Consider the following 22,500-nt stretch of genomic DNA (forward strand, 5'->3'; position numbering starts at 1 on the left):
AGCTGCGGTGTAGTCGGTCGCATCTCGAATGAGCGGAAAGACGCTGGAGCTAAGTCTGGAGTACAGGAGTTGCTTTTTCTGAGCCTCCGTCGGGGGAGGGTGTGCTGAAGAGATGTAGGCCTCTAAGACTGCGAGCCAGTGATCAAGGTCTTTTCTGGCGTGAGGCGAATGTGGATCCAGCTGCAGACGGTCAGGCTTGACTCTGATGTCCATGGTGACTGGGAAATCGTACAGCAATAAATTGTGGCGCTAACAATTATACTCAAAGCCGAGAGACTAGTACAATAGATGCTTTATTGCTGTACGATGTTGTCCCTCCATCCGCAACTGTAGACTGAGGGTCTGAGCAGCTCTCATACATATTTATACACAAGCTCCCTGTGGGCGGAGCTAGCCGGCAGGGGCTGACCGGAGGAACCTGTATTACAGGTACAGGCATACATCCCCCTACTGCAGTACACATAACTACAGTGGTTATCTCACCACAATCCTCAAAAATGATAATATTTATACTAGTATTCTGTGATTCACAAACAAGTTCACATATATTGTCAAAAAGATGTAATAGTGTTACATTATCTCCTGTACTGCACAATTTACCATGTCCTCAGACTCTGGCTCAGGTATGGTAACACCCAGGAAAAATTGGTTAGTCCTGAATACATGCTCGTGTCTTGGGATAAGTTTACCTAAAAGAAAAAAAAAATTATGCAATAAATATATGTACCAAAGACATGTTAATGAAAGTGAATGGTTTACAAGATGATAAACTAGTTTACCCAGAGTCCTTATTATCAAATAGATTTGGTCCACATCTGATTTCCCAGGCCATAAGGCCTGTCCGGACATCAGCTCTGCAAAGACAGTACCTACAGCCCAGATATCTACTGCAGCCCCATACTGTGTATCTCCCACAAGCAGCTCAGGTGCTCGGTACCACCGGGTTGCTACGTAGTCTGTGTAATCGTCTCCTGGACTTGCTGTTGGGGGAAAATAAAATTGATATAATTTCACACGGTATAATGTCTCTTTAGACCATGTGTGATCTGAATATCACTACTGACCGCTGGTATGTTCATAAAGGCTGGGAAATACTTTTTTGCACAAATCATGTAAACCAAAAATTAATTTATATACAAACATATTTTAAATCATTTGATTATAAGATGATAATATTCCAATTCAAAGGCTATTTCTGTGCAAGTAAATACATTATAAGTTCACAAAATAATATTTGGTATCTTACTTTAAGATCCAATGCTTAGGTAGGCTTTTAAAGGTCATGTTATCTCCATTTTCAGTGGTGGTACGGTGACACAGTGGTTAGCACTGCTGCCTCACAGCACCAGAGACCTGGGTTCGATTCTGGCCTCGGGTAAATGTCTGTATGAAGTTTGTACATTCTTCCTGTGTCTACATGGGTTTCCTCCGGGAGCTCTGGTTTCCTTCCACAGTCAAAAGATGTGCAGTTTAGGTAGATTTGCCATGCTGAATTGCTCCTGAGGGTAAGGCTGCAGGAATAGGATGGGGGATTGGGCCTAGGTAACGTGGTCGTTCAAAGGCTCAATGCAGACCCGATGGACCGAATGGCCTCCTTCTGCACTCTGCATAGTAGGGATACTATGACTTATTTTTTACCTTGTTGGGTAATTGAAAATGCACAGAGCTAACCTGGCTTCTAGGCCAGTGCTGTTCAAAAGCTGGGTACAGGTGAGTCTCCAGCAATTAGATAGATTTTATTTGATTGCTTTTGTTTTCAAAAAATGGACTTCAAAGGTAAATTAGAAAACCATTTTAACTTGAAAATTTACAGCAAATGCAATAAAATTCATGCTATCTCCATACAGCATGTTCTAAATACAACTATAATATTCTCAATATCTGTAATATACATTCCACGTAAGCATAAAGCCTGAGGGCAAAACATTTCAAATTGGACATTACAGGAAATGCAATAGAGTTCAACCTTCCTCTGAGCAGCATGTTCTATTCCAGAGTGCCTCAATACAATTTATTGATATTCACAATGTTTATTCGATGTCAGGAATAAAGCCCAAGGGATTTTACACTGATTGTCAAACTCGGGGGCGCGACCCGCGGATGGGTCGCGGGCGGGTGTCGGGAGGGTCGCGCAGCCGTCCTTCGTGGCGCTCCCAATCGCGCAAATCCGGGCGCAGCTGCCGGCTTTTAATAACGCCGCTGCAAGCGGCCTTCAAAATGGCCACAAACATGTAAAAAAAATGCACCCGCATTGCTCATGTGCGCCCGATCATCGGTGCGCATGCACAAAACTATGTGCATGTGCACCGATGATCTGGCACGTATACGCAGTGCGGCCGCTTTTGATTTTAAACGGTCGCAGCTTTTTGTTTTACAATTTTGGGGGTGTTTTATTCATTTATTTTATTCATTTAATTTTTATGTTTTTCATTTATTTTATTCATTTTATTTTTATTTTGTTTTACAAGTTCGGGAGGGTTTTATTTGATAAAATTTTACAGGAAAAAAATGCAGAACATTGGACAGATGGAGACTCCATACTTTCCGACACCGGAAGGCTTCACCTTCATCCAACAGGTTCCATTGGATGAGTGTGTACGAGGGCCAAAGGGACCCAAAACCATTTCCTCCATTTTTGTCAGCAGCAAACAAGGTAAGAGAAAATGGTGGGTCGCACAGATCGGCCGGCGTGGTTCACGAAGGTCAGCCGGCGTGGGTCGCGAAGGTCGGCCGGGCTGGGTCCCAAAGGTTGGCCGGTTGGTAAAAATGGGTCCCTGGAATAAAAGTTTGAAGAACACTGTTCTAGACCCTTGGTGTACTATGGCTGAAAGGTTTTGTGGTGGCTGGCTCAAGCTTTAGTGCGTCCCTCAGCATATAATCCTAGACCTTGAATGTACCAATCTGTACCATTTGACCAAGGAAGGTACTCCTACCGCAGTTAATGTGCATCCCTGGGAATAGTCTGCAGAGCAGAGTCCTTCATGAAGCTGCTCAGGATGAACCTCGACAAGAACCATTGCATCTCTTTCCAGACTTTCTTTGAAAATTTGCTTTCCAATAGCAATGCTCTAATGTGTATGTGTCGACATTGAATGAGGACATGATTAAGCTAGGCTGTAATGCTGACACTTACCTTTCAGACTCACATGAAAATGGACAAGTTGGAGTCTTACACCCCAGAACAAGTCCCAACTTCAGGTAAAAGGGGATTATAAGCAACAGAAATTGAGTGGAAAAGATTAAAGAAAGGAATGAACTCGCAACATTTTTATACATGTACAATACTTTATCAATGTAAAATGTCATATTAATCTATAACATTCAAAGTAAAAAATGGCATACTTAGTATCCTAGCAAATCCAAAGTCACAGAGTTTAATGACTCCTTGTTTAGTAATTAGAATGTTTTCTGGCTTGACATCTCTGTGAATACACTAGAAGGCGAGATCAAATTAAAAAGTAAAATCTGCTTAGTTTATCCACATAAAACTTTAATTCAAGGGTGTAAAAACACAGTTTTATCACATTTATGGCCTTGAATAAATCCCACTTGAATATTAATATTATTTTAAAATTAGGCACAATTACAATATACGACCATAAGACATAGGAGCAGAATTAGGCCACTTGGCCCATCGATTCTGCTCCGCCATTCAATCATGGATGATATTTTTCTCATTCCCACTCTCCTGCCTTCTCCCAATAACCCCTGATCCCCTTATTAATCAAGAACCTATCTATCGCTGTTTTAAAGACACTCAGATTTGACCTCTACAGCCTTCTGCGGCAAAGAGTTCCATAGATTCACCACCCTCTGGCTGACGAAAGTCCTCCTCATCTCTGTTTTAAAGGATCGTCCCTTTAGTTTGACATGGGGCGAAATACTCCGACCCCCAGCAGGGTTGGAGAATCGCCTGGGGCCGCCGGAAATCCCGTCCCCGCCGTGGCAGAGATTATCCGCCACCCGGGAAGTGGCGACGGCGGGAATCACGCCACTCCGATCGGCGAGGCCCCTGCGGTGATTCTCCGGCCCAGATGGGCCGAAGTCCCGCCGCTGGGAGGCCTCTCCCGCCGCCGAGGTTTGAACCACCTCTGGTGTCGGCGGGATCGGCGGCGCGAGCGGGCCCCCGGGGTCCTGGGGGGGGGGGCGGGGGGCGATCGGACCCCGGGGGTGTCCCCACGGTGGCCAGGCCCGCGATTGGGGCCCCCCGCTCAGACTCCGGGCCAGTGCCCTGGGTGCACTCTTTCTCCTCCGCGGCCGCCACGGCCTCCGCCATGGAGGAAGCGGAAGAGAAACCCACATCGCGCATGCGCCGGTGGTGACATCAGCGGCAGCTGGCCGCTGACGTCACCGCCGGCGCATGCGCCGACTGGCGAAAGCCTTTCGGCCAGCCCCGCTGCCAGGGGCCCCGGTTTTTTGCGCCAGTCTTCTGGTGCCAACCGCTCCGGCGCGGGGCTAGCCCCCAAAGGTGCGGAGAATTCTCCACCTTTGAGGAGGCCAGACCCCGGAGTGGTTGGCGCCACTCACCTACGCCGGGACCCCCCGTCACGTCGGGTAGGGGAGAATCCCGCCCATGGTGTCCTCTGGTTCTACTTTTTCCTACAAGTGGAAACATCCTCTCCACATCCACTCTATCCAGGCCTCGCAGTATATAAAACAAGTTGATTGTTACACCGCACAACATTTGTTGTGGTAACTGATATGTTATGTACTCTGGGTAACACAGGCTGCAACTCGATGCAGCTTTGACCAAAAGATACTCCAGACTTTGAAGTAAGTTCAATGTGATTTATTGAACCATTAGCGCAGTTCTCTATGAGTTCAACTCTCCTGCTAATCTTGCTATAGTAACTCAGTCTAACTAACAAGTCTGCTCTAAGCCACATGGTGGGTGTGATGCTTCTGATCTGCCCCTGTCATACTCTCTAAGTGTCGCCTGTGGAAAGAGACAGAGCATGTGTGCCCTGTCCTTTTATATGTGGGTTGTGTAATGCCCCCTTGTGGGTCTATTGACTGCCCATTGGTTGTGTCCTATTCTATGGGCGCGAATCTCTGATCCCCCCGCCGGGTCGGAGAATCACCGGGGGCGGCGTGAATCCTGCCCCCGCCGGCTGCCGAATTCACCGGCACCGGAGATTCGGCAGGGGCAGGAATCGCGCCGTGCCAGTCGGCGGCCGCTCGCAGAGGCCCCCCGGCAATTCTCCGACCTGAGATGGGCCGAAGTCCCGCTCGTTCTATGCATGTCCCGCCGGCGTAAATTAGACTAGGTCCCTTACCGGCGGGACCTGGCGGTGCAGCCGGGCTCCGAGGTCCTTGGGGGGGGGGGGGGGGGGGGGGGGCGCGGGGCGATCTGGTGCCCCCAGTGTGGCCTGGCCTACGATTGGGGCCCACCGATCCGCGGGCGGGCCTGTGCCGTGGGGGCACTCTTTTCCTACGCGCTGGCCGTGTGGTCCTCCGCGATGGCCGGCGTGAAGGTGAACACCCCCCCCTTGCGCATGCGAGGACCCACGCCAGCCGGCGGAGTCCATTCGGCCCTGACTGGCGCGGCTCCAAAAGTCTTCCACGTCGGACGGCCAGCGGGGAACAAACCACTCCGCCGCCTGCCTAGCCCCTGAAGGAGCGGAAGATTCCGCACCTTTAGAGCGGGCCGACGCCAGAGTGGTTCACGCCACTCCGTCCCGCCGGGAACCCCCCGCCCATCGGGTACGGGAGAATTCCGCCCTATGTGTTCATTAGCTGTATGTCTGCATTTCATGACATCTCTGGTGCTCTCTCTAGTGTATACTTAGTTGTAGTGTATTTACATTAACCCCTTGTGTATTTACAGTGATGCATATCACCACAGTAACCTTACACAGTTCTCACATTCTCTTTTGTCAGGGGTTAAAACTGCTAAGTTGAACATTTAAATATTTTTTGTATTTTCTTTCCAAGAATTACATTGGCAAATCTAGCCTTATACAGAAAAAAATAATCAGTATAATAATTACTTACATTATGTTTGTGACAAAAGTTAATAGCTTGAAGCATCTGCCACATGATGTTTTTAACCATTGCTTCTGGTAACCTAAACCAGAGAGACATGTAGTCATCATCATTGGAACTTGTGAATATTTTCAAATATATTTAAAAACTGTATGAAATACAAAATATTTTAGTTTTTGAATTTTATCCTTTGCTTTGTTGGAAAACTCAATTCCTAAAAAACGATCTTCATAGGAAAATTATAAAGCAAAAATTGACACCGCGTTATATGAGGAGATATTGGGAACAAAGTTCCTGAGCATGCACGTTTAGCTGCGTGTTTCCCGCCACTCACAGTGCCGAGAAACACATAGCCATCCAACGCGACTCGCGTTGAATAGGGGACCTAAACGGGGAACGCGTGGCCGAGGCCACACATAGCCCTGGTTTTTACAATGGCTCCCGAACTCCAAGGGTCACAAAAAAATCCTCGACCTCCCCCCAGCCCGAACGCAACTTGGGAGGGTCCCCCCCCCTCAACACTCACAGCGGACAACCCCAGCCCGATCACACGAGCGGAAAACAATTCCAGGGTGGCACCTTAGCTGTGCTATTTGGCACCTTGGCAGTGCCTCTACCAGCTGGCAGTGCCTCCTTGGTAGTGTCACACTGGCACCCCAGGTAGCACTGCCAGGGTGCCAGGCTGGCAGTGCCAGGGTGCCAGGCTGGCAGTGCCAGGGTGCCAGGCTGGCAGTGCCAGGATACCCAGGTGGCATCTGCAGTGCCAGGGCACCACCCTGCCCAAAGGGCTTGCAGCTGGGAGACTCCAATCCCCTTAGCAGACCCCCAGAAGTGTCGTTCCACGAAATGGGGACCAGATCCAAACAGTGGTTGCCCAAGGTCCCTGAGGCGAAGGGATTGGATCCCAAAGCCGTAGGTACCTTGGGAATCTGAACATTAGAGTGTGGCTTATTCCTCACTCTAATATGCAGCTTTGCAAACATTGTTGGTGGCATTCCCCATGCAACATCTCGCGAGATTGCACTGAATGTCGTGAGGCGTTGCGAGCCGGATAGACCCCGGGAGCAGGTCTCCCGGCTTTCATCGGCAACGCTGTGCTGCTGCGAGATGCTATTCCGGCGCATCTTGGCCGGAAGATTACGCCCTATAGGTCAGATGAGCAAAAGCTTGATCATAGATTGGTTTTAAGGAGCATGTTAAAAGAGGAAAGAGAAGTGGAGGGAAAGAGAGGTTTAGGGAGGGAATTCCAGAAATAGAGGCAAGCAACTGAAGGTGCAGCCACCAATAGTGAAGCTGAAAATCAGGAATACATAAGAGGTCAGAATAGGAGATATCTTGGAAGGTTGTGGAGACAGAGGTTAAAGATCAGGAGGACGAAGGATATGGAGGGATTTGAAAACAAGGATGTGAATTTTTAATCAAGGTATTGCTTACTGGAAACCACTGTAGGTCAGTAAGCACAGGGTGGATAAATAAATGGAACTTGGTGTGACTAAGGAGATAGGCATCAGAGTTTTAGATAACTGCAATTTTACAGAAGGTAGAATGTCTGAGATTGGCTGGGAGTGTGCTGGAATAGTCAAGTCTAGAGGTAACAACGGCATGGTAACAATAGCAGCATATGAGATGAGGAGGGAGTGTAGTCAGGAAATATTGCTGAGGTGGAAATGAGCAGTCTTAGTGCACATGTGGTCAGAGGTTCATTGGGGTCAATAATGACATCAAGATTCTGAACAATTTGGATCAGCCTCAGGCCATTGTCAGGAGAGAGCTGGTGTTAATGGCGAGTAAATGAAGTATGTGGGCAGGACCAACAATGGTTTCAGTCTTCCTGATATTTAATTGGGGGAAATTTCTGCTTCCCTAATATCGCACGTTGGATAAGCAGTCTGATAATTTAGAGGCAATGGGGTGTTACGACACCTTGGGTCAGTGCGCAGTCAATTCCAGCCCACTTGACCCAGAGTTGCAACACAATTGAAATTAACAATTTTTTCTCAGAAAATACCCAAAGTCTCTGGTCTTTGGCTGCCCAATAACTCAAGTCACCAGGTTTGTAAATTTAATCACAATTAATTTTTATTAATAACAATAAGTTGAGGAAAAGGGAGGCGACCAGGAAGATAGGAAGAGTGAAGGACAGAGGAGGAAATACGGTCATGGACCCAGCAGGGGTGAACGGGGTTTTTAAGGAGTTTTATAGTCGGCTGTATGAGCCGGAATCCCCAGCTGGTTTGGAGGCAACGAGGCAATTCTTGGAGGGTTTGGAATTTCCGAAGGTGAAGGAGGGGTTGGTGGAGGGGTTGGGAGCCCTGATCGGGATTGCAGACGTAGTAGAGGGATTGGAGGCAATCCAGTCGGGCAAGGTCTCAGGCCCGGACGGATACACTGTGGAATTTTATAAGAAGTTTTCTGGGATGCTGGGCCCGCTGCTGGTGAGGGCATTTTAAAAAAAATTTTCTTTATTCTCCTTTTTCGCATTTTCTCCCAAACCCTCTGCCTGCCTTCCCCTCTGCAGTAGCACCTTTCTAACTCTGGCCACCTTCCCTCCCCATTTGAACAACGTAATCATTCCCTCAATCTCTCTGAAAAAAGCCTTTGGCAGGAAAATTGGCAGGCATTGAAAAATAAACAGAAATCGTGGCAACACATTTATTTTAACCGCCTGTACCCGACCCGCCAGTGACAGAGGGAGACCATCCCACCTTGCCAGAACTGCTTTCACTCTCCCCAACAAACTAGAAATGTTGTACCTGCGGAGCCCCCCCCCCCCCCCACCCCGGGCAACCTGCACCCCCAGGTACCTAAAGTGAGTCCCTGCCCTACGGAATGGCAGCTCCCCAGCCCTGCCCCCACACCCGGCCGAGATACCACAAAATACTCACTCTTGTCTAGATTCAGCTTGTACCCCGAGAAAGACCCAAACACCCGAAGCAGCTCCAATATTCCCCCTATAGACACACTCGGTTACGACACGTATAACAGCAAGTCATCGGCATATAGGAACACCCTATGCTCTTACCACCCCCCCCCCCCCCCGCCGCACTATTCCTTTCCATACGCCCAAACTTCTTAATGTGATGGCCAACGGCTCAATCACAAGTGCAAACAGCAGGGGGGACATAGGACATCCCTGCCTAGTCCCACAGTGGAGAGAAAAGTATCTCGAGCTGATGTTGTTTGTGTGGACACTCACCCTCGGCTCCTTATATAGTAGCTTTACCCAATTCACCAATCATGGTCCAATCCCAAAACGCTCCAGAACTGCCATCAAGTACCCCCATTTGACCAGGACAAACGCCTTCTCAGCATCCAATGCCACAACTACCTCTGTTTCCTTCCCCTCTGCCGGTGCCATAATGACGTTCAATACCCTTCTAATGTTTGAAAATAGCTGCCTCCTTCTCACGAACCCCGTCTGATCTTCACTAATCACCTTCGGGAGTCACTCCTCCAGTCTACTCGCCAGTACCTTCGCCAATATTTTTGCGTCCACATTCAGAAGTGATATGGGCCTATACCACCCGCACTCCGTCGGATCCTTATCTTTTTTTAGCAACAGGGAGATCGATGCCTGCCCCAAGGTTTGTGGCAACACCCCCTTCTCTATCGCCTCTTCAAACATCCCCACCATCAGGGGTGTCAGCTTATCCTTGAATTTTTTCTAATATTCCACTGGAAACCCATCCGGCCCTGCCACCTTCCCCGACTGCATCCTCCCAATGGCATCCTTTATCTCCTGCTCCCCTATCACTCCTTCTAATGTAGCCCTGTCCCCCTCCCCTAACTTCGGGTACTCCAACCCATCTAGAAATTCCTGCATCTCACAATCTCCCCCGGGTGGCTCTGACCTGTACACCCTCTCATAAAGTTCCTCAAAAATCTTGTTAATCAGATCCGGCTCCACCACCAACTTCCCTGCCCTATCCCTTCCCTGTACAATTTCCCTTGCCACTGCTTCCCTCCGGAACTGACCTGTTAACAGTCAGCCTTATCTCCATGTTCGTAAACTGCACCCCTTGCTCGCCTCAGTTGGCAAACGCCTTCCTGGTAGATGGTCGGTCAAAGCTTGCCTGCAGTTCCTTCCTGTTTTCCAGCTTTACTGGGTCCCCATCCTCTGCATAACTCCTTTCTACCTCCAATATCTCATCTATTACCCTCTGCTGCTCCAACCTCTCCTCCTTGTCCACCCTGGCATTAAACGCGATCACCTCCCCTTCACCACCGCCTTTAGAGCCTCCCAGACGACCGCCTTCGACATCTCACCCGTACAGTTGAAACCTACATATTCCTTAATTACCTTTTCAATTTTGTCACAGAACACTTGGTCCCCCAAAAATCCCACATCTAATTTCCACCCTGGTCTCTGCGCTACCCCCTTCTCCTGCACCATATCCACCCAATGCGGGGCATGATCTGACACTGCAATTGCCGAGTACTCCGACCCCTTAACTCCAGCCAACAAAGCCTTCCCCACCACAAAAAGGTCGATCCGCGAATATACCTTGTGGACTGCCGAGAAAAATGAGTACTCCCGCTCCCTCGGGTGCAGAAACCTCCAAGGGTCCACCCCTCCCATTTCCACCATTAGCCCAGCCTCCCCTGATGGGGCCAGCAAGCGCAGCCGTGACCTGTCCAACCTTGGCTCCTGCACCAAGTTCCAGTCCCCCCCTCCCCCCACTATCAGTTCATGTGTGTCCAAGTCGGGGATGGCCCCAAACACCTTCTTTGCGAATCCCACATCGTCCCAATTGGGGCCATATACACTTAACAGCGCCACTAGCCTCCCCTCCAGCGACCCTATCACAATTGCATATCTACCCCCCTGATCTGCCACCACCTTCTCCGTCTGGAAGTGTACTCTTTTGCTGACCATTACCGCTACCCCTCGAACCCTTCCATCAAGTCCAGAGTGAAACACCTGACTCACCCAGCACTTTTTAAGTCTCGCCTGGTCCTTCACCCTCAAGTGAGTCTCCTGCAACAATGCCACATCGGCTTTCGAACTTTTAAGATGCGCATGTTCCACGCGACTATCTTAACTGGGGGTCTCTCACCCCCCCTCGCACCCATCTTATCCACCATCATCATACACCGACCCAGAGTCCTCAACCGTTCCTCATAGGACAAGTTCTTCATTCCAGGATCATTCTTGTGAACCTCCTCTGGACACTTTCCAAGGCCATCACATCCTTCCTTAGATACGGGGCCCAAAACTGCTCACAATACTCCAATGGGGTCTGATGAGAGCCTTATACAGCCTCAGAACTACATCCCTGCTCTTGTAATCTAGCCCTCTCGACATGAATGCTAACATTGCATTTGCCTTCTTAACTGCCAACTGAACCTGCACATTAACCTTAAGAGAATCGTGAACAAGGTCTCCCAAGTCCCTTTGAGCTTCTGATTTCCTCAGCATTTCCCCATTTATAAAATAGTCTATACCTAAATTCCTCCTTCCAAAGTGCATAACCTCACACTTTTCCACATTGTATTTAATTTGCTACTTCTTTGCCCACTCTTCTAGCTTGTCCAAATCCTTCTGCAGCCTCCTTGCTTCCTCAATACTACCTGTCCCTCTACAGATCTTTGTATCATCTGCAAACTTAGCAACAGTGCCTTTGTTTCCTTCTTCCAGATCATTAATGTATATTGTGAAAAGTTGTAGTCCCAGCACAGACCACTACTAGTCACTGGCTGCCATGCTTAAAAAGACCCCTTTATCCTCACTCTCCGCCTTCTGCCAGTCAGCCAATCCTCTATCCATGCCAGGATCTTACCCTTAACACCATAGGCTTTTAACTTATTTAACAGTCTTCTCTGCGGCACCTTATCAAAGGCCTTCTGGAAATCTAAATAAATCATGTCCACTGGTTCTCCTTTGCCTAACTTCCTTATTACCTCCTCAAAGAACTCTAACAGATTTGTCATACATGACCTCCTTTTGACAAAGCCGTGCTGACTCAGTCCTATTTTACCATGCACATCCAAGTACTTTGCGATTTCATCTTTAATAACAGACTCTAAAATCTTATCAATGACCGAAGTCAGGTTAACCGGCCTATAATTTCCCGCCTTCTGCCTCCCTCCCTTCTTAAACAATGGTGTTACATTAGCCACTTTCCAGTCCGCTGGGACTCTTCCTGCCTCCAGTGATTCCTGAAAGATCATCACCAATGCCTCCACAACTTTCTCAGCCATCTCTTTTTGGACCCTGGGGTGTAGTCCATCCAGTCCAGGTGACATATCCACCATTAGACCTTTCAGTTTCCCCAGAACCTTCTCCTTAGTAATGGTCACTGCACTCACTTCTGCCCCCCTGGTTCCTGTGGAGCTCTGGCATCCCACCGGTGTCTTCCGCCATCAAGACTGATACAAAGTAATTCAGTTTGTCTGGGGAGAGGCTTTGGGGGAGGATGTTATGATCAACGCGGTCGAGTCTAGATGGGTTACCCTGTTCCTCCGAGGGGGTCAGCCACAGGTCAGCCAGTGCCTCCTTGGAGTACAATCAGTCCAGGAGTACCCCCATCCAGTGCCATAAGAAGCTCAACGACCTCCACGGGACTGCACGGATGAGTTGGCATTGGCCCCCTGGCACCAGTCCCGCCTCCCCCCCCCCCCCATGACCCTGCACCTGGCACCCACTAGCACACCCACCCATGCCTATCCCCTGCCATAGCACCCTTTCTCCCACCCTCAGGCCCCCAGGGGAAGTTGTCCCACATCAGACGGGAAAGGGACCAGATGAGCGGCGGGATGCCGGACCTCAGGGTCTGCACGCCCTGTGAGGAACGGGTCCTGGAGGTTCCAGGCTGGCCGACAACAGATTGGTCACTGATGTCAAGCTTGTCCTGCGCCGTAGAGGTGAGAATCCACCAGCCTCCACCCAGATGACCTGTCAAACATGAGTTGCTCATGCCAGCATGATGACCCTGCCCTCTCACTGACCACAGGATCTCCATCAGATGGTGCCAGGCCATCTGGGGTTGCCCCCCTGGCATCCAAGGGAACACCTCAGAGGTGAACTCCCAGGATGCCACCATCAATGCCTCACAGCTGTCATCCCAACCCTGCACCAGCGTAGACACACCTCACCTTGCTGGGTGAAAGTGGTGGAAAGGCTTCTGGGGCACAATCGGCTGAGCACCACAGTCGCAGAGGCTCATCAGGTGGAGGCAGGAACCTCCGGGGGGGGAGGGGGGAGGGGGTGGCAGCAGCCGGGGGTCCGCTGGATCCCAGGACCTAGCAGAGTCTCAGTCAGATGCTGAGTCTCTGGGCCAAGCTATCCCAGAGATGATGCAGTCGATAGGGTGCAGCCGTGAGATTCAGAGGGAAATGTCAGCGCCACTCCAGTAGGTCCAAAGCAAATTGGAGGAGTCCGAAAGGCTATGGGGACAGGTGATAGCACCGGAAATGCGTGGCACCAAATGAAATGAAAATCGCTTATTGTCATGAGTAGGCTTCAATTAAGTTACTGTGAAAAGCCCCTAGTCGCCACATTCCGGCGCCTGTCCGGGGAGGCTGGTACGGGAATCGAACCGTGCTGCTGGCCTCTTGATCTGCTTTAAAAGCCAGCGATTTAGCCAAGTGAGCTAAACCAGCCCCTCTTCACGGAAGGCCAACAATGCAACGGTGGCGACTGCAGTGGAAAGCCTGGAGAACGATGTTAGCACCATGAGTGGTGGTGTCCAAGGTGTTGCTCAGTCAGTGACGGCCATGGCTGAGCATCTTGACAGCATATCTGAGTCACTGAGGGACGTGTCCCTGATGCAGGTGGATCTTTCCGAGGGGCTGCAGAGCAAGGCCTGCTCACAGAGCGGCATCGCTGAGAGCATCAACACCACAGTCGACCCATAGCCTCCTTATGATGGTCACCAGCTCTCCCGAGTCCATCCCGCTGACAATGGTGCGTCCCGAGATCCGCATGCGTAACAGGGTGGCACAGTGAAGTATGTGCCACCGCCAAATTAGGCGGGACCCTCCGGCCCCACAAAGATCTTGTAAAAATAACAATTAACTCCCCCCCACCCCCAGCCCATGCTTCCTAACAAGAGAATCAGCCTCCTCCAGTCCATCAAAATAATAGTCCTTTGCATCATAAGTCACTCGGAGGAGTGCAGGGCATATCACCCCAAACTAAACTCCACTCTTATCTCACGTGGCCTTGGCCTGCCTGCCTTTTAGCTAGTTTGCTCCCACATCTTGATAGAGCATGATAGCGAGGCCCACTGATTTATAGTCTCGGTGATCCTTCGCTTACCTCAGGACTCGTTCCTTCTTCTGATTCCTCTGGAACCTCACAATGATTTCCCATGGTGGCTCGCCGGAACCTGACATCTGCCTGAGTAAGCGGTGGGCTCAATCCAGCTCGGGAGGGGACAATGATTCATCCTTATCACACCATCTTCCCAACATCTTTGAGATATAGTCTGTCGGGTTCGGGCCCTTCACTCCCTCCGGCAGTCCCATGATTCTAAGGTTCTGACTCCTGGCATAATTCTCCAGATTTGGCCCGCAGTACTTTATCATCACCAGCCAACATTGCCATCTGAGCTTCCAAGGAACAATCTGATCGCTCTGCTTCAAGTGGGCCAATGCCACACTCTGTAACACCCTGCCATGTGCCTTTACCGTTTAGAACATAGAACATAGAACAGTACAGCACAGAACAGGCCCTTCGGCCCTCAATGTTGTGCCAAGCCATGATCACCCTACTCAAACCCACGTATCCACCCTATACCCGTAACTGAACAACCCCCCCGTTAATCTTACTTTTTTATTAGGACACTACGGGCAATTTAGCATGGCCAATCCACCTAACCCGCACATCTTTGGACTGTGGGAGGAAACCGGAGCACCCGGAGGAAACCCACGCACACAGGGGGAGGACGTGCAGACTCCACACAGACAGTGACCCAGCCGGGAATCGAACCTGGGACCCTGGAGCTGTGAAGCATTTATGCTAACCACCATGCTACCCTGCTGCCCCAAAGTTTCTTCAGTCTTCACCCAACACCAACTGAATGAGAGCCACTTCTATTGATTTATAAAGGTCCTCGGACACAGCCGCCGCTGTTTCTGAAATACCGCTGCCAAGATGCCTGTAAGCATCTCAGCAGCAGTGGAGTGGCCAAAGCCATGGTAGAGGCTTCTGCCATTTTCTCAGCAGAAGAGCCTCGAGAGACTTCTGAATCTGTCGATGACTCTTTACTTGCTGGCTTTCTTTAAGTGGACTTTAAGGGCATTTCTGTTAGGTGGGAACCTTATCCCATTGAATTAGTTAAGTTTTAACCCAAACAACCCAAAAAACTGAGTGAAAAGGAATAAAAATAAAGTACCCTGGCAGGAGCCACCTTGTGTGTGACTCCTCCCTACATGCCGTCACCAGAAGTCCCCATCGTGCTAGCCTATCCAGTAACAAATCTTTATTATACTTTGCCATACTAACAATTTTGCACCATTTTCAAATTTCTAAATTTTCCGTAATCCTAAATCCAGATCATTTATGTACATAACAAATTGTTAAACCCTGTTCACCCCATCTTCTAGTATGAGCAACTTCCATTTAGCCCAAGCATCTGTTTTCTGCCCTCCAGCCTGTGGTGATTGTAGATCTGAGTAGATGCAATACAACTGAGCAAGCACTAGAGGGAGCATGGGAGAGCTATATATACACAGGGACAGGAAGTGACGAGACACTTCACGGAAGGCAGAACTCGTAGCAGGACACAGACACTCTAGCAGGCAGCATTTGAGGTAGCCGTAAATTAAGCTCTGAAGACAGAACAATTCACAATAAAGCACCTTCTCCACCTTTGAGACTACGAGCTTTATTAAGACACGAGGAACAACACATGGTACCAAGAGTGGCTTCAGACGCTTACTACAGGACAACTCAGCTGCAGACACAGAAAGAACAAAATGGCATGGAAATCTCCTACTGGACATTCGACTTGGGAAGACATCGCTTATTCGAGAATGTGGCTTGGAACTCCACCTCAGCTGGACATGACTGGCAATGTAAGAAATGTCCGGAAAATATTTAAATAAATGTTCGATTTATATATCATAGCTAATGAAGTAGCAGCAGCCTCAGACAAAATTAAAATAGCAATGCTCATCGCAGGGCATGAAGCTAGGAAAGTATATAATGGATTTAAATACTCAAAAGATGAAGACAGCAACAACTTACAAACAATACTAAACAAATTTGAAGAGTACTGTAAGGAATTTGAACAGCACGGTATGCTCAGAGGCCAAACTGCACAGAGACTGAGTGATGCAAAACTCTACAAACAGAAAGGCTTCAGTCAAGAAATCGCGAGTGAAAAGTACAGATCAAAAAGAAGAAATAACTTGAATTTTCCACAAAGCCAAAACGCTGAAATCCAGTCCAGATCGAAAGGAAAAGGTAACTTACAACTTTCAGAAAGAAAAAATGCTGAAATCCGAGATAAAATGGCATCGGAGCACATTTTACAGTCTGTGGCAGACAAAGAACTAAAATCTGCGTCTGCGCATGCGTAGGAAACAGAAGCCGCGCATGCGCAGTTACAATCACCCGTTTATCGTTCTGCGCATGCGCAAGCCACGCATGCGCAGTCTCAAAACGTTTTGGTCGCGGATCGTTATACACATGCGCAAGCCGCGCATGCGCAGTGGACACAAAACCGCACAGTGAAGGAATGCCGATTTGCGCATGCGCAATTGATTCCTACGCATGACGTCACAAGCGTCATGACGTCTGAGCATCCGGACCATGCCTACTTAAAAAGGAAATGCCCGATAATTGAAACCAAGATACTTAAAGCGGTAAAACCAAACTTTCTTGCCTCAGAAGACAAAAAAATGCCTGAACTTAAACCAGCAGTTGAAAACAACTCGCACAACACCCTGGAAAAAGCAGTCTGCACCACCCAAAGTGAAGAGAACAAAAATAAATCCGAAACCAAAAAAGATGATTTGTTTTTCGAAGAATACTACTCAGACATGGCTGAGTTATTCGAATATGCTGATCACAGCATCAGCGACACGGTCGCAAAGCTCAACATGAATCTACTCATGGTAGATGAATCCAACCAAGATGATTTGGTTTTCGAAGAATACTACTCAGACATGGCTGAGTTATTCGGATATGCTGATCACAGCATCAGCGACACGGTCGCAAAGCTCAACACGAATCTACTCATGGTAGATCAATCCAACACCATAGTGCCATGGCAGATCGTCGATACATTGGATGACAGCAATACCCAGGACGAAGACGACGCCACACAGAGAGCACAGAAAGACTCCACAGAGAGAGCGATGACAGGCTCCACAGTGAGAGTGATGAAAGACTCCAAAAGGGAAGCAAGCAAACACTCCCTGGCGAACACCATTCATGAACAAGTCCATGAAGGTCAACCCGCCGTATCTGAGCAACCGCAAGCAGACTATGAAAGTCTACCAAGCTCACATAATCAAGAAAAAGACAATGTACATCTACCCACTGCATCCGAAAACAGTGACAAGGTGATCACACTCGACATACAGGAGGTACAGGATCACAGCGAGACTGACAGTTCTCAGCTTGTCTGTACAGAAGCACAGAGTAGGGCCACCTTAAAGTCCAGAGAGACCACGCCAATAGAAACCATGAAAATTTTGACTCCAGAAGAGGAGCGCCAAGAGTCCAGAGAGACCACGTCAATTGAAATCATGAAGATTTTGACTCCGGAAGAGGAGCACCAAGAGTCCAGAGAGACCGCATCAAATGAAATCGTGAAGAATTTGACTCCAGAAGAGGAGCACCAAGAAAGCAAAGATGACAAATCTAATCCACAACAAATGACTGATGTCACCAGCATCAATGCAACATCAGATCATTCTCACCATTCTCGAGACGAAACGTTCAATGACTCAAATTATCCACACGGGACACTCATTGAGCATAACAAGAAAAACAAAAGCCAAAAGAAGCACAGCAGAAATGAATACAACAACAGCAAGAACAAAAGCAACATGAAGCGCGACAAGAACAAAAATCGCAAGAAGCACTGCAGAAACAAGAATAACAACAGCACCAACAAAAACTACAAGCACAACGACAAAAACTACAAGAAGAACAACAAAACCAACAAGAAGCGTAACAAAGATAGCGACAACAACAAAGACAGAAACGACAAAAACAGCAACAAGAACGGCAACGAAAACAACAAAGACAGGAACGACAGAAACAACAGCAATGAAACAACGACTTGTACAAAATGGTACAACTCTGCACATGAAGGACAATGCCACAGCACACTGCAAAACAATGACAAGACTACAAACATGCCATGGGATGACGAATCGCACAAACTCACATCTGCTCTAGAACAAGCAAGCACATCAGCTTTCAAGGCAGATGACATAATAAATCGATACCACAAGCACAGAAAAAAGTCCATGTCAGTCAACATCAGTGGTTCGACCATGCAAACACCTCGGGATGACGCATTGGTTACTTAAAATAACAAGAACACCGACAACATTCACCACGTCAACAACAACAAAAGAAAAAACTCAGTGAACAAATTCATCAAGTTTGGACTCCTAAATGTTTTTATTAAGAGTGGACTCATAAATATAAATTGGCTTTGTAAAATATGCAATAGCACCATCACTTGTATAGATACACATATCATAAGTAACTGTTTTGTACAATTTTCTTTAACGATGTACAGAAATATGTAAAGAAAAAAGGGGGGATGTGGTGATTGTAGATCTGAGTAGATGCAATACAACTGAGCAAGCACTAGAGGGAGCACGGGAGAGCTATATATACACAGGGACAGGAAGTGACGAGACACTTCACGGAAGGTAGAACTCGTAGCAGGACACAGACACACAAGCAGGCAGCATTTGAGGTAGCCGTAAGTTAAGCTCTGAAGACAGAACAAATTCACAATAAAGCATCTTCTCCTCCTTTGAGACTACGAGCTTTATTAAGACACGAGGAACAACACACAGCCATCTCTTATAGGTGAATAAGTACTTTACATTCAAAATCTGTTTCATTTCATTTCATTTTCAAGACGTTGAAAATCTAAGCAATGGGCAAGAATGATTGTAATTGTAGTGTTCTATGTATTTATGTTTCATCGAGTTTGTATGTTAAATCTGTTTTCAAGACAGTCACATGGGTTTCTGATCTGGTGTATAATGATGCAGAGGGACTGTAATGATCCTCAGATTCTGGGCTGCGCAAAGGCAAAGCTATAACCCCATTGAGAAGGGAAGGGGAGAAATAGCAAAAGGTGAACATAAAAAGGACAATCCAGAGGTTTATGCGGCGGGACACAGAAGGCAAAGCACAGTTAAATATTTATATCACTGTTACTGGTTTTGGTGAATAAATCCAGCATGCAGCTTTCTCTGACAGAAGGTAAGGTAAAGACCTTGTCATCTGCTGCTTAGTTTGTAGGTCAATGAAAACAAAATCCTTGCTCTCACTCTCAGCGCACAAGCAAACACAGAAAGGATTGTCATTATACATTCTTGACATTAGTGGAACCCTTGCTACTGGATATTATCTATATCAGAACAACAGTATACGCTAACAAATCATTGAGCAAATTTCTTTTGAAGGATGGCAAATGGAATAAATCTAAACTTCCATCTTAATTTTACAATCTTTCTCATCTGTATGCAGTGTTTTCAGTAATTAGACATTAAATTTAAGCACTCTTACCCTCTGGGATACCTCTCCAGCTCATTTAATACAGTGTGATCACAGTACTCAAGCACAAGATGCAATTTATGTTTTCTTCTGAATACTTCGAGTAGGTTCACTAGGTTATTGTGCTTTAACTGCTGTAACAAAGATATAGAAAATGTTGTTTAAATTCCTTACACTCAACATTCTCTTCAGTTTTTAAAAATTGGATACCATTTTGGCATTTTACACTCTTCTCTGCACTGAATAAATTAATCTTTTTCAAAACACAGGCTATGAAACACTGAGGACTGGATAGGTCTGGGAGTGTAAAGCTGAAATGTGTTAATTAAAACAGTGAAAGGGGCTTCCGGTGGTGGCCATGGTGTGAGTGGTCGCACATTTGGCAGCACTTGCTTGTGGCGGTGTTTTTGGACTTTTTCCCCATTTTACGGGCGGATGTTTTCATGCAAAAAGTTGCAGGAGTGGGGGAGGAAGAGTTTATTCCACTGGTGGATGGATTTGTGGACCAGAAATGGTTTTAGGCGAAAGGAGCTGTCGGAGCGAGAAACATTTCCTGCGACACGGGAAGATGGCAGAGGGTAAGGGTTCAGCTCTACCATCTCAGTGGTCAATTGAGCAGCTGGTGGACTTCTTGAATAAGATGTACAGTCAGCAGAGGAAGGAGTCTCTGGAGGACCTTTTTAAAAATAAATTTAGAGTACTCAATTCATTTTTCCAATTAATGTAGTGTGGCCAATCAACCTACCCTGCACATCTATGGGTTGTGGGAGCAAAACCCACCCAAACACGGGCAGAAGGTGCAAACTCCACACGGACAGTGTCCCAGAGCCAGGATCGAACCTGGGACCTCGGCACCGTGAGGCATGCTAACCACTGCACCATTGTGCTGTCCTGTCTCTGGAGGACCTGGCGAAGAGGTGGATCCGCTTAAGGCGGGGATCGACCGTGTGGAGCTGAGGCTGGAGTCTCAAAGCCAGGAAATCTTAAGGTGAGGGAGCACGAGGTTGCTTACTTCGTTGGCAGCCGAGATGGGGGTGATGCGAGATACCCCGAAGTAGCTTCAGGAGAAGGTGGAAGATCTGGAGAATATCTCTTTGAGACAGAACCTGAGGATTGTGGGGTTGCCAGCGGTCATTGAGGGAGTGAACGCTGGCTTGTATGTAGCCAAGATGCTTGAGATGTTGCTGGGAGGGGGGGGTCTTCAAGCAGCCCCTGGAGGTGGACCAGGCGCACAGGGAGCTGATGAGGAACCGCAGGGTAATGAGCCAACGAGGGCAATGGTGGTGCGGTTGCACTGGTTCCTTGGTAAGGAACGGATCCTGAGGTGGGCCAGGCAGATGAGGCAATGTACCTGGGAGGGCAGCGAATTTCGAGTATACCAGGACCTGGATGCGGAGCTGGCCTAGAGGAGAGTGGGTTTTAACAGAGTGAAGGCTGCCCTCTTTAAGGAGGGGTGAAGTTCGGGGTGCTGTCTCTGGCCTGCCTCTGGGTGACCTACAATGGTTGGGGACACTATTTTGGTACACCAGAGGAACCAGTAGAGTTTGTGAGAGACAATGGACTGGCAGGAGAAGGATGAAATTGGATGAAGGATGAAGGAGGGGCTGGTTTAGCTCACTCAGCTAAATCACTGGCTTTTAAAGCAGACCAAGCAGGCCAGCAGCACGGTTCGATTCCCGTACCAGCCTCCCCGGACAGGCGCCGGAATGTGGCGACTAGGGGCTTTTCACAGTAACTTCATTGAAGCCTACTCGTGACAATAAGCAATTTTCATTTCAAATTGAACTTTGGAGGTGGTGTTTGGGGAGGTTGATTCTCCCTGTCATTCTGTCTGGGGAGGTGGGGCTTTTTGTTTGGTGGGGAGAGGGGACTCTTTTGTTTCTTGTTTTTTTTTCTCTCCTGGGGGGGCTGTTGGGGATTTTTTTGGGAGGATGGGGAAGGGTAATGGGTGAGTGCATTGGGCTCTGTTTTTTCTCTGGGGGGCCCTTGTCCTTTGTTCTTCTGTTTGTGCTTTTTCTTTCTGTCTTTGATTGTTGATATTGTTGCTTGCACCAAGATTGTGTTTGAGTGGGGGGGGGGGGGGGGGAGCGGAATCAGAGGTGGTAGGATGCTGGGCACCATGGGTGGGGGCTGCCAGGCTAACTGGTTGGGCTAGCTCACGGAAGCACAGTGGGGGGTGAGCAGATGGTTAGAGTATTAATTGGATTTGGGTCTGTTGTTTTGTCGGTGGGGGGGCGGGTGGACTGCTGACAGGGGAGAGGTTTTTAAAATATGGTATGGGGGGGTTGAAGACGGTGGACATCCGAGGACAGGCCTGATGGTGTGGGGGGTCTGGGCTGGAGGCAGGCCCAGGAGGGGGTATGCTTGATTTGGGGGAAAGAGTCCCCCGAACATGCTGATCACATGGAATGTGTGAGGGTTGAATGGGCCAGTCAAGGGGGCCCACGTGTTTGCGCATTTGAGGAGCTTGAAGGCGGATGTGGCATTCTTGCAGGAAACACACCTGAAGATCGGGGATCAAACTCGGCTCAGGAAAGAGTGGGTAGGGCACGTCTTCATTCAGGATTGGATTTGAAGATGAGGGGGTTGACGGTCTGACAAATAAACAAGTAGCTTATGAAGTGGGAAACACAGCGGCAGACTCCGGGGGTGGTTCGTTATGGTGAGTGGGAAATTGGAGGGGATGCCGGTGGTGCTGGTGAATGTTTATGCCCCGAACTGGGATGATGTAGAGTTTATGAGGCAGGTACTGGGGGAGATCCCGCACCTGGACTCGCACCAGTTGATAATGGGGAGGGATTTTAACGCAGTTC

At 48.3% G+C, this 22,500-nt stretch overlaps 1 protein-coding gene across 6 annotated transcripts in view; it reads right to left on the reverse strand.

Annotated features, from left to right (window-relative positions):
* Window positions 1-22,500, reverse strand: part of LOC119970022 (cyclin-dependent kinase-like 4) — a 226,165-nt gene that overhangs the window by 130,066 nt on the left and 73,599 nt on the right. For 4 of the 6 annotated variants that reach the window (XM_038803982.1, XM_038803974.1, XM_038803986.1 and 1 more), the window contains 5 exons: window positions 19,700-19,821; window positions 5,995-6,067; window positions 3,343-3,433; window positions 780-980; window positions 601-689 (listed from right to left, as the gene is read on the reverse strand). In XM_038803982.1, the coding sequence (XP_038659910.1) occupies window positions 601-689; window positions 780-980; window positions 3,343-3,433; window positions 5,995-6,067; window positions 19,700-19,821 (576 nt within the window). The remainder of the gene's footprint in view (window positions 1-600; window positions 690-779; window positions 981-3,342; window positions 3,434-5,994; window positions 6,068-19,699; window positions 19,822-22,500) is intronic. The other 2 variants (XM_038803978.1, XM_038804005.1) reach the window with 1 other exon arrangement.

This window comes from Scyliorhinus canicula, chromosome 1, assembly GCF_902713615.1.
Source record: "Scyliorhinus canicula chromosome 1, sScyCan1.1, whole genome shotgun sequence".
Lineage (NCBI taxonomy): Eukaryota > Metazoa > Chordata > Chondrichthyes > Carcharhiniformes > Scyliorhinidae > Scyliorhinus > Scyliorhinus canicula.